Here is a 12164-nt window from a genome sequence, read left to right as displayed (position 1 = left end):
GGTGTCACCAGGTACTAATTGGCATCCTCCAAACAAATGTTACTGGCCCTGCTCAACTAATGATGGTCCAGGTGCGCATGGTTGCCAGAGAAGCTCGGAGACTTTTTGCCATCAACAAGTTCTTGGATGAATGTGATTCTGCCTTAATCCTGATTCCAGGAGTGATGGATGAAGTACCCAAATTTCCGGATGCATGGAGAACCCTAGAACTGGCAGTAGGTTCAAAATGGCTTCTCGTGCAAAAGTCACCTTGAAGCGTCCAAACTGGCACCCTCTGTGACCCATGACTTGCATTGGCAGCACTCTTACCTTGCTGCAGAAACATGATTCCAAGTTAAGAGAAGTATTTAGAAAGAAACTTGAGCATAGTGGGCAGGTAATGTTTACTGAGGAGCAGTGGAGGATGCTTGAATCATTCAGAATCACCCAAGACGCAGGGGTCGAGACTCTCAGGAAGAAGAGCTTTTGTGATGAGTCCTCAAGCTCAAGGACCAAAAAAGTATCCACCTCTTGGGTGCCCAGCAGAGGCGGGACATGAACGTGTTGGAGTGAGTCTGCGCAAAGCACAAAGATGATCAGAGGGATGGAGCAGCTCTGCTATGAGGAAAGGCTGAGAGAATTGGGATTGTTCAACCTGAAAAGGAAAATCTTTGGGGTGACCTAACTGTGGCACTCCAGTACCTGAAGGGAGCCCACAGGAAAGATGGAAAGAGGCTATTTACAAGAGCCTGGAGTGACAGGACAAGGGGGAATGGCGTCACACTGACAGAGAGTAGAGTTAGATGGGATGTTGGAAAGAAATTCTTCCCTGTGAGGGTGGTGAGGCCCTGGCACAGGCTGCCCAGAGAAGCTGTGGCTGCCCCATCCCTGGAAGTGTCCAAGGCCAGGTTGGACAGGGCTTGGAGCACCCTGGGATCGTGGAAGGTGTCCCTGCCCGTGGCAAGGGCTGTTACTGGATGAGCTTTAAGGTCTGTCCCACCCAAACCATTCTGGGATTTTGTGATATTAGTGGAAGAACCTTCACCACAGAGCAGTGTGAAACCTTTGACCTCTTCTAAATTTTTATTGCTTGCATGTAGTGGTTTTCACCCTTTTAACCTTGAAAGAATGGAAGTCCTAAAAGCACAGGAAGAAAATACGCTTTTCAATTTCAGTGTGCTGCTTTCTTGCAATGATTCTTTAACAAACGCAATTACTTTAACACTCCTCTACCTTTTTTTAGCTTGTGTAAATGTTATAATTTATATTATGTTATTGTATATTAGTGATTAATAGAGGCAGTGAATATTATATTAATAGTGAACTTCTTAAATGCTTAATGCACTTTAAAAATTCCATTTTTCATTGGGGTGCCAATACATAAATAGCAGAAAAATACAATGTAACTTGGAATGTATAGAATCATAGAATCTCAGACTCATTGGTGTTGGAAGGGACATTAAAGACCATCCAGTTCTAACCACCCCTGCCTTGGGCAGGAACACCTTCCACTAGACCAGGTTGTTTCAAACCGCATCCAAACTGGCCTTGAACAGTTCCAGGGATGAGCACTCCACAACCACTCTGAGTAAATTTAAAGGAATAACATATTTAATTCATCCTATATAAGAAATAAATTAGTGGAGTTATTTAGCTGCTATTTGAAATACAGATATTAAAATAATTTACATTTTACAGTAAATTACTATTCCAGACTGCACATGGGGAGTTTGTCAAAAAACTTCAGCTTTGTTTTGTGATCCATTTATTTTTGGTAGCTCTGGTCTGTGATGGCAACTGAATATTGGCATTTCAGAGGTTAGTGGTTAACACCTCTCTGTTAACTTTTTTGAGTTAAGGGCTTCAGTTCTGTTCTCACGGTGTTTTTATTACTTTTTATGGTTTTGAAATGTTAAAGTATTGGAAAAATATAGGTGACAGTAGCCTGCTGTGGGTTAGGAAGCATGACTCTGGTCCCTCAGAGAGGCCTGGTCCTGTGGAGCTCCAGACCTCAGTGCAAGCACAAAGGTCTGCACAGTGTTTAATATGAGTGACTAGAAATTATTACAAAATAATAGTAATGGTGTTACTGATAATGAATTTAATCAGTCAAGGTATTAGGGTTCAGTATTTCACCAAATCACTAATTGCAAGACTGCTAGGTGTATTTCGTTGTTCTACCAACAAAGACAGAAAAGGCTGATTTAAGCAAAATCTGACTGATCAACTCCCATTTTTTCATCTTGCCAATTGGTTGATAAATGATATCTGAACCTGTTGGTGGCTTAAAAAAATGAAAAGGGGCAGGGGTTTAAGAGCTTAACAGGTCTTCAGGATCTTAATATTGTGTTTATTGAACCAATTTGAAAACTTACAGCTGCGCTGGATGCTGTAATCCATCATCTACAGAAACACTAATTCCCTAATTTGGGGTGGCCATGCTTTGCCTATTCTTAGAAGTGTGGTTGCAGGAGGTTGTTGTCAGCCCCAGGGAAGCTAGAAGTGCAAGAAAAATTACCAGCCAAGTCCCAGAACATCTTTTTGTTCTGTTCCTGTGGTGCAGGGAGCTTGCAAGGAAAATTGCAGATAGATTGGCCCACTCAAGTGCTCACGGTTACGGAGGGATCCTGAAAGAGCGTCTTCTGCTGGCACTTTGACCTCAAAGCTGTAGTGAGTAGATACCCAGATAATCACCCATATGCAGACATATTCCAGGTTTCCCTGGACCAGGATTGTCCAACTGAAAGTTTTAGATTCACTCTTTGGAGGTGTCTTTTGTACCCCTGGGACCATTTCAGAAGCCTCTTGCTCCTTCTGTGTGTAACCAGCTGCTGGCCCAGCTCAGGGCAGTGCAGGCAATGTTTGTGCAGCTTCTGCTGCTCCCTTCCTTTGTGTTTGATGCTTCCTCCTCCTTCATGTCAACGATAAATATAGTTCTTTTTTGTATGTGTCACTTCTCTAAATTTAAGGCATTTTATGGTTTAACTGTTTTTGCAATTTTAGACTTATTTTTCATCTTTAAGGCAGCCCCAGAGCACTGTCAGTGCACATTGACCTCATGCTGACACTTTCCAGTGAGGTAAAGAAGGCTTAGATCTTTCTTTGCTGCTTTTTGAGTTGGACATATAAATGGGTTTTAGTAGTTCATTTGCCTAAGATGTGTCTTCAGTGTCTCACTAGACCAAAATTAAGATTTTACAATTTGTTCAGTATCTTGCTTAAAAATGCAGCCAAAGTCTGAATGCTTAGTCTTGTACATTGACTGAATTCAGTTCTTGAAAGAAAGTGATGCCTTGTGAATACTTAGTGTTTAAACACATTACGTTTTTGTGGACCTTTGTTTTTTGATTTGCACCATGTACAGTGTCCCCATGTAGAAATTTGCTCTATGTATTTAGTTAGATAAATTTTAAAAGAAAGAAGCCATGTTAGGTATAATGGATGTCATCAGGAGTTAGCAACAAAAGAAAGGATTGTGTTAATCAGCAAAAAATAATGTAAAATAATTCCCTTGATTTAATTTAGATTTAACTCTAAATTATGTAGATTCATTGAAGTTGTGGGGATCAATCATTTGGTCTAGAGCAGGGTGTACAGAGTTCTGTTCTTTACTCATTGTGAGATCACAGGAGTGTTGGGATGTTTACTTCTGCGTGATACCACACACCTGTTTCCTTAGAACTTTTTAAGCACCCAGAGTTATTAACAAGTACCATGGTGCCTGTTTACCTTTATTTTTTTCCCCTCATCTGCAGCCAAGAGTGAGAAAATCAGCCTCAAAGTTGTGACTGACAGGAAAAGTGTTTTTATTTTTCATGCCTTCTAGAAGACCTGACAGTTGCAGTAGAACACAGGCATCCCTTGTTGTGTAGGATAAGTGACTCATGGGTGGAGCACCTGCCTGGCCACAAGCTAAAAATTCCATTCACGCTTTGATTCTCTTGTTTATGCTGACCTCTCACAGTAAAGATATCTCACTACTGATGGTTGAAAGAGGTTGTTCAGAAGCCGTTTCAGAGCAGATTGTTGGGCTGAACATGTAACGATTTCTCACCTTTCAAGAAGTTTGTAGATTGTCAGAATATTTCTCTTAAGCAAAAGTTTTCAGTGAACTCAAGGTGCAAACTTTGCAAATATTAAGCAAAAACAGTTCTGAGGGGATTTTGCATGGGAAAACTTCTCCATTCTGTTACTAAAAACATGTTGTGATTTTTTGCAAAGAGCATTATCATCAAATAGTTGAGTTTGAAATACAGCGCAGAAATAGCCCCTGTTGAAGACAAAGACCTCTGGGTATTCTATAGAAAATTGGGTTTAATGTAACTAACCTTCAGCCACAGTTTGAAAACTAGTAATCATTTTTCTGTGAGTTAGTTTGTAAAGTTCAGTTTATGAAGGTTTTACGCTGCATCGCTGGAGGAGCTGAATAATCCTAACGGGATGGTGGAAAACATGCTGAGTAAGTTGGGAATTAGGTGTGAATTTGGTAAACCGCCAAGAGAAAGATGTGCTGGGAGGCACCTGACACTTCTTCTGCCACATGAAAGACAGGAGAGGTGGAAACCCTGGGATTGTATGTTCAGGTATAATCACAGGTATGGACTTAACTCACCCTATCGCTCCTTACCCTCTGCAGCACAACTCTGACTTCTTAAAGGATATTTTTCAGTTTAGAAAGTTTCCTGGAAAGGAAAACCCTTGTTTAGTGAAAGTTTAAAGTTGTGTCATTTCCACTCTGTCCTGTTTGCCCATGAGCCTGATCCATCCAGGCTTCAAAGGCAGGAAAAACGCTGCTTCTCATCATTCAGCAAGATCCTCCTCTGTGCAGAAAGTTGGGCCCAGCATTGAAGCATAGAATATTGAGACAGCTCTAAATGGTTCACTTCATTGTCAATATCTTGTAATTCAGTAAGACGAATTTTGTGCTTGCATTCTACCAGTGAGGTTGTATTAGCTTTGAAATATAGATCTCAGCCCTCCAAACTCAAGTTTGCTGTGGGGTATGAAATTAGATAAGCCCTTTGTATGGGTGGAGCTCACTCTAAGTAACAGCACTTGCTGTGGTAAACCATTTTGTTCATCATCTCTTTTTGCTGAAGTGAGTCCTCGGTGTGGTTTGGGTGCACCACTTGGGTAACTGCTGAAACTGCTGTGGTTTCAGAATAGGACCTGTTTTGCTTTTTTCTGAACTTTTTTCCCCTGCAACTATTAGCAGAAAAATCGAATAAGGGTTAAAACTGTTTGCCTGCCATACCTCAGAATGATGAGCAGAGTCATGTAAAAATACAACATTTTCCAGCAAATGGAAGATTAATGCAATCTCAGTTATGACTATATTTTGCAGTATTACAATTTTGCCAATGTCCTTCAGTACAGCTGGTAACCTTTTAATGTGGTTTGGGTACTTTTGCTTTACATTGTAGAAATCCTGTACCCACGTTTTTGACACACTAAACATGGGACTACAAAAAGCCCTGTGTACTTAAGTGGGAGACTTGCTGTAAGTCAGCAAAGACATCCGAAAGATAATTCTGGTGTTTTTATTACTAATTTATGGCTAGTAAATGTGTAAATTCGAACATCTGACTGAACCAAACAAACTCTGCCAAGACCATGTTTGGTCTTCTCAAGACCACGTTTGCAGAGTGTGGCAGAATAAAGCAAACCATAAGCTATGTACAAAGGGCACTAAAAGACTGATTTGGACTTGGATGGTCCTCATGGATCTCTTCCAGCTCGAGAGGTTCTGTGATTGTAGGGGCTCATTGAGGACTCTTTTGAGTGCTGAGGTTGGTGTATTTAGAGTAGGTGCTGCCCTTAAAATTGCTCTGCAAAAGATAAACTTGATTGCATAAGGGTTTCCTTCTCACTTTTTAAAAATTTTTTCAAAATAGAAAAATTATCACCCTATTCTATTCTATTCTATTCTTTAACATCTAAAAATCTGAAGAAAATGGCACTCAGGGTGTAAAATGAAAGCTTTCAGTATCATTAGCAATAACTCTCATTACAGGGTGGCATTTCCTCTACAGCAAAGTGATTCGTTGTGATCTTTTGTGAAGATGAAGCACAAGAAACCTCGATGCTCTGTGCAGGTTCAAAACCACCTGGGGCTTTGTGCAAAAACCTTAAGCGGGCCACCCAGAAAAACCAGGCTTGCTGAACAAATACGTTGCAAACCCGGCTTTTGTGTTAACAGTCACCAATTCCACAAAGTGGTTTCGCTAGCAGAAGATTTAACCTAAGAAAAGGGCAGCTTTAAAATGGGTCAGTTTTGCCTCCATCAGTCCAAATTGGTTTTGGGTGATACAGGGTGAGGTATGAGGGGGAATTTCCTTGCTGGTAACTGGCAATAGAGGAAGGAGAAATAATGGAGAGGGCTCTTGTTTTGCCTTGACCAGAAATTGGAAATGCAGATACTTTAATTCTCAGTTTGGATGGAGCTTGGAGCAACCTGGTCTAGTGGAAGATGTCGCTGCCCAAGGCAGGGGGTTAGAACTGGATGAGCCTTAAGGTACCTTCCAACCCAAACCATTTTGGGATTCTATGACTCTAATTTAAAACAAGTTAAAATAAGTTGCTCTTTTATGTGGAGAATTACATACAAAATGCTGAGTTGCTCATCCCTTGCCAGGTTTGTATGTCCCCTGGCATGGGATGGCTGTGGCAGTGTTGAGATCTGAAGGCCACGGGGATGGGCAGGATGGGAGTGCAACACTCCATTCCAGAGAGCAGAACGTGGCCTCTGGAAAGGCAAGTGGGGGTGAGGGAGGGTCCGTGCTTGGGAGGAGAAGAATTTCCTGTATGTTGTGTCACTTCCTTCCATGAAGGACAAAGCACTGGCCTGATCTGCTTCTTTAGGAGTCACACAGGTGGTTTCCACCATGGGGATCTGTGTACCTGTGTCACATACGTTATCCAGGATGCAGCATGTACTGAACCATGGAAAAGAGTACTGGGATGAGCTTTAAGAGATCTCCTTCATCTTCCAGCTTCAAGGCAGCTGAACCTGTGTTGTTTCTAGGAACTTTCTCAAACCTCATGGATGTGTTGATGAAATGGCTCTCCAGAGCAATGGTTGTGGCCCCAAGGCTACCAGAGCTCAAGGAGCATGTGGACAATGCTCTCAGGCACAGGGTGGGACTGTTGTGGTGCCTGTGCAGGGCCAGGGGTTGGACTGGATGATCCCTGTGGGTCACTTCCAACTCAGGATGTTCTGTGATTCTATGAATGTGATAAGTTCCCTGGGCAGTCTGGAGTATCCTTAAGTCTTAAAAATGCTGTGGATTGTCTGATGTGAATCTCTTTTGGTCTGGTCTAAATCCATTCACCTTTTTCCTGATGGAAGACTTGCAGGACTATGATCAGGTTCCCCTCAAAACTCAGGTTCCCCTCAGGACTAAACAAATCCAGTTCTGTCTCTTACTGCATGTGCTTTGTTTTCCATGTCTCTGTTTGCTTGTGCAGCTGGGGGCTTCCTTGCTTCCCACTTTCTCTGCAGCTCGATGCCTGCCAGTGGTGCCTGTATTGCATCAGAGTCTGATGTTGACACTGCACTAATGAGAGTCTGCGGGATTTCCTCAGCTCCCTGTAAACCTGATGCCCTCAGTTCCCTGTGTACCAAACTCCTTCAGCTCCCTGTCCATGTGTGCCTCTGACTTTGGGGAATAGAGGCCAGCGGAGTACAAGGGAGGATGGCCTTTTGGCTGGCCCTGGGGTAGGAGAGGCTGAGCTGGGATTTACTGGAAGTTGCTGGATAGGTCATTTACTTAGTGCAAGTTTGCTAATCTTTATTTCCCTTTGATGAAAGTATTTCCACAGAGCTGAGCATATTTTATGACATTCATGAGCACGTATCAAAGTACTTTCTGAAAAGCTCCCAGGCTATGACTTAGATGTGCCAAGTACACTCTGAAATTTGGGGGTTGATCCCATTTCTCTGTGCTTTCCTAGTATGCGTATCATAATGGGAATAAATTATAAGATTCCTATTAAATTAAAGAATTGGACGTTTCGAAACAGATAGCTCTATTACTGCAAATAATGTATGGAATTCAGGTTATTATGCAGGAAGTTGTAAGTATTTGTTTATTTTAAAAAGGTTTCTAGATTTTCCTTTATCAAGTACGCATTGCAATCAACAATGTTCATCCAAGGAGTATTTTCCCTGGAAGCTGGATGAGTACTTGTCAGGAGCAATCTTTTTTTTTGGGGGGAGGGGAGAAATACATTTATCTGTTTAATTATTTGACCTCACAAAATAGTCTTTTGGCAAGGGGAATTAAAAATTAACCATTGAGGCTTTAATTGCAATGTATGAAATACACACATATTATTTATGAGCATACACAATAATTCCTGTGATATCATTTGTTGTTGGGGTGGAATATAAGAACAGTCACCTACAAAAGGTGGGTTGTGGAGCAAACACCCCAGAGCAAAGTGATTTCTAATCAGCCTCTTTTTCTTTGCATATGTGGTGGTAGAAGGATAAACGGTTCCAGGAAAAAACGTAGAATGCAGGCATTCTGTAAAGTGATGGCTAAGTTACTCTTTAATCCTATTTAACATGACTTATCTTTAGTGATACATGTTTTTACGTATTTTGTCTTCTATATAATACCAAACTTGAAATATCTCTAATCCTGGAAAATCAAAGTCATACTTGTCAAATTTTTCTGACCAAATGTCTTTAAAATGGGTTTCATCATTTAAAATCTTGATGGTATTAATATGTTGGTATGTATGAGATAAATAAATCCATTTAAATAAAACAACTGTTTTAGATTATTTGCATTGGGAAATGAATACCATTATATTTGGTTAAATTTTCACCCACCCCAGGAAGGATGGATGATGCTAAAGTGTATCAGCACAGTTTCCGATTTCAGGGCTTTGCATTGTCCATGGTAAGTAACTTCTCTTTTTCTCCTTTTGTTTTTTTTTCCTAAACTTTCCAGGTAAAAGTACTCCTGTAAGCCACCTTGGGTCTGCAGATTTTTCCAAGCCCCATGATCCATTCCAGCCATTTGGGGCTGGCAGCAGTGACCTGTTTCAAAGTAAAAAGGGGTTTGGGGACCCATTTAGTGGAAAAGATCCATTTGCTCCCTCCTCTTCAAGTAAAACTTCTAAAGACTCTTCCTTGGGGTTTGCAGACTTCAGCTCTGTAAGTTAAGTTCCTTGTCTCTGAGCAAACCACTTTCTGCTCTGCTTGCAGCAATCTCTGTTGGGTTTTTGTCTTACCTGCAAACCTACTGTTCCCTGGCTTCTGTCTCTCAGTACCTTCATGCTGTCCTCATTGTTTTTGTATTAATATTTCTGTAATAAAAAGGCGTTATTTCAATAAAAAAGAAGTTTCCTACTAAATTTTCAAGGGTTTACTTGCATTTAAGTTATTTTAGTACAGTGTGCCTTTACTCTCAAATTCTTTGTAGCAGAATCTGTGTATTGTTTTTGTTTCATGGAGGCTATTTTGTAAACGGATTTTTGGGAGCCAATGATGTAAAGACTCAAAAACAATTGATGAAAACGTTTCTATAGCAATTTCACCATATCCTGAGAAGCAAATCCTTAAAGGGAAAGTTTCTAAAAAGTACTTGTAACTGTTTGTGGAGAAAGTTCTGACAAATTTGTTGCGATGCTTGCTGTATATGATGGAATGTGGTCATAGAGAGACACAGATGAGAGAGAGATTGAAAATTTAGCTGTTGAATTTTGTTCCTGTTACTGATGTTGTAGAAAAGACAAAGAAAACAAAATGGTTTTGTAGAACCAAGACAGAAAGGTCCACACTGCACTCCAAAAGACAGTCCCAGAAAGTTTGAAAACAAAGCCAGGTCCCCATTCACTGAAAATGTCGGGGTTTCCAAAGCCTTTGGTTTTAGTGCTGGAATTGGGAACCGTGGTAAATGCAGTGGTGGTGTGGTTCTTATTGCTTCCATAAGTGGATAGAATCTGTTCCATCCCCAGCCTCAGGCTTCTTCCTCCTTTCACATGTTTTTGTTCTCTCATGTTGCCACGCAGTGAAGTTGTGAACTTAATCTGTTTCCTAACTCTGCTGGACACAGGTCAGCGTTCAACAAGGGGAGATATTTAAGCTGAATCTTTCAGGTTGTTTCTTTTAAATGTTTGCAGGGTTTTTTTCCTGGTTATTATTTAATATTAAATGTGTATCACTTTCCTATTTGATATTGTTAGCTGAGGTCATCTGTGCAGACTTTAGTTGGCCTCAGGGCTTTAATTTATCACTTTCAAAACGTCCAAGTTCAAGATTTGATGTATGTTTGACCACAGCTAGTTGGATTTGCACAGTTAAATTCTGATTGTATACAAACTGGTGACATTCTTAATAAAAATAAGACACGAAACCTGCTTTATCTGAAGTTTCTTCAACAACATCTAATTTCTTCCTGCAGTGAAAGACAAATGATGGAATGGAGTGACCGTTACCCAGTTATTGTCATCTTACTTTCCAGACTGTATTTCTTAAGTTAAAATGTGGTTTACTCTGAGTGATTGTATCAAATGATTAACCAAAATCTATGATCCCAATCCTGGTGGGTGCTCCAGGGTCACATTTGCTGTGCCATCAGGTTTTCACCTCAGATTAACTTTAGAAGATAAGGAAAAGTAGGAAAAATGAGATAATGAGCAGTAGTCACTTAACGATTCCTGTTAAATGGCATTTCATCAAATGAAATAAATTTTAAAATCAGTTTTCTGAATTAATTTCTCCTCCTGTAAGAAAAAAAGAAGTGTTGACTGAATTTGGCTGAAAAGACAGAGATTTGATCCCTTTTCTCCTCAATTTATGGGGGTTTTTCCTTTCCTATAATGCAATTTTGCTGCTACACTTGACAATTCTTAATCCTTCTGTGTGATGTTTTAAATGTACCAGTTACCTTGAAGTCATTGAGAATACTGTGCTTCTCTTTGCCTCTTGGCTGGGAAACTTTGTTCGTAATGGAAATGAAAATCAGTTCTACTTACAGAAGGTTTTTGACATCTACTTCGAATCCATGGAATCTGAGAACAGAGTCATGTAGGACTGAATAATCAGATAACCTGATTTAATTGAAATCCTTGACTGTTGCAAGAAAGAACATGAGAACCTTCATTATATTTTAGTAGGAAAATCTGGTGCTTTTTTGACACACTGTTCAATTCATGCACCCAGAGTTTACGTATATTTTCATTGCATTCTTAACTTTGTTGCTGTCATTAAATACGATTCATTGGAACAAAACAAAGTCTTTTGGTAGCTCAGATTTCAGGTATCTCTGGGTTCCAGCTGCAGTTTACGGAACAACAAGAAAAATCACTTTTTTGCCAACAGAAAGTGTTTAAGTTTCCAAGAAACAGAACACTTAGAACTAAGCTTTTTGTCTCCATACAAGCTGGTAATTCAGTACACACAAGTCAGTGGAGCTTTTTGTGATTTGATTCATCTTGCTGCAGTCTGCTGGTTTCCTCATCTATGCCTTGGGTCTGTACTTCTGAAAAAGAAAAGAAAAAGAGGAGTTTAATGCAGTTATACATGTGACACATTTATAGACTTGGTGAAACCTGGACATATGCAAAAAAATGTTAGTGTATTAAATTACCTGTAAATTACCTTTTTATAGACAATCCGTGCAAGAATCTGTGGCATTAATTAACTGTTCTATATTTATTTCACTACTCAATGGTGAGAGTTACCGCCTGAAAATTGTACTTTGTGCCAATGTCTTATAGTAAGGCACATCCAGATTTGTTTCCAATGAATCACTTGCCTATTTTTCCTTTTTTTTTCCTCACTCAGCACTTTTAACCACAAAAATATAACTTGTGTCCCATAAACAAGTTATAATTGGGGCTCTCATAAACTTTGGAAGCCTTATCCTAGAATGGAAGCTATAGAAGTAAAACTGGTTTATCAACATTAAAAAAACATCCCAGATGGTTTGACCAAAGCTTCTTGTATTTCTGAAGATAGTAACTGTTAATTCTCCATCCCAGCTGTAGGATCTACCTGAATTCCTGGACTAAGTGGAGAATTCCTGCTTCCATTTGAATCTGTCTTTACCTTGAAAAAAATAATCTATTTAAAATTTAGTGAGCTTTTCAATCTTGCCTATCAGCTGACATTATTTAAATGAGAAACGGTAATAGGGTCTCTCCATTTTAAAAGTAAAATACCAAAAGGT

The 12164-nt window shown here is 39.9% G+C and overlaps 1 protein-coding gene across 3 annotated transcripts in view; it reads left to right on the top strand.

The window, feature by feature from the left end:
- The window catches only part of EPS15L1 (epidermal growth factor receptor pathway substrate 15 like 1), a 48996-nt gene that overhangs the window by 29991 nt on the left and 6841 nt on the right, over window positions 1-12164 (top strand). For all 3 annotated transcript variants that reach the window (XM_082297745.1, XM_082297744.1, XM_082297743.1), the window contains one exon: window positions 8940-9145. In XM_082297745.1, coding sequence (XP_082153871.1) covers window positions 8940-9145 — 206 coding nt within the window. The remainder of the gene's footprint in view (window positions 1-8939; window positions 9146-12164) is intronic.

Source organism: Coloeus monedula, assembly GCF_965178545.1.
Source record: "Coloeus monedula genome assembly, chromosome: 27".
Lineage (NCBI taxonomy): Eukaryota > Metazoa > Chordata > Aves > Passeriformes > Corvidae > Coloeus > Coloeus monedula.
The sequence above is the reverse complement of the archived record's forward strand: the minus strand, read 5'-3'. Positions and strand labels throughout refer to the sequence as shown.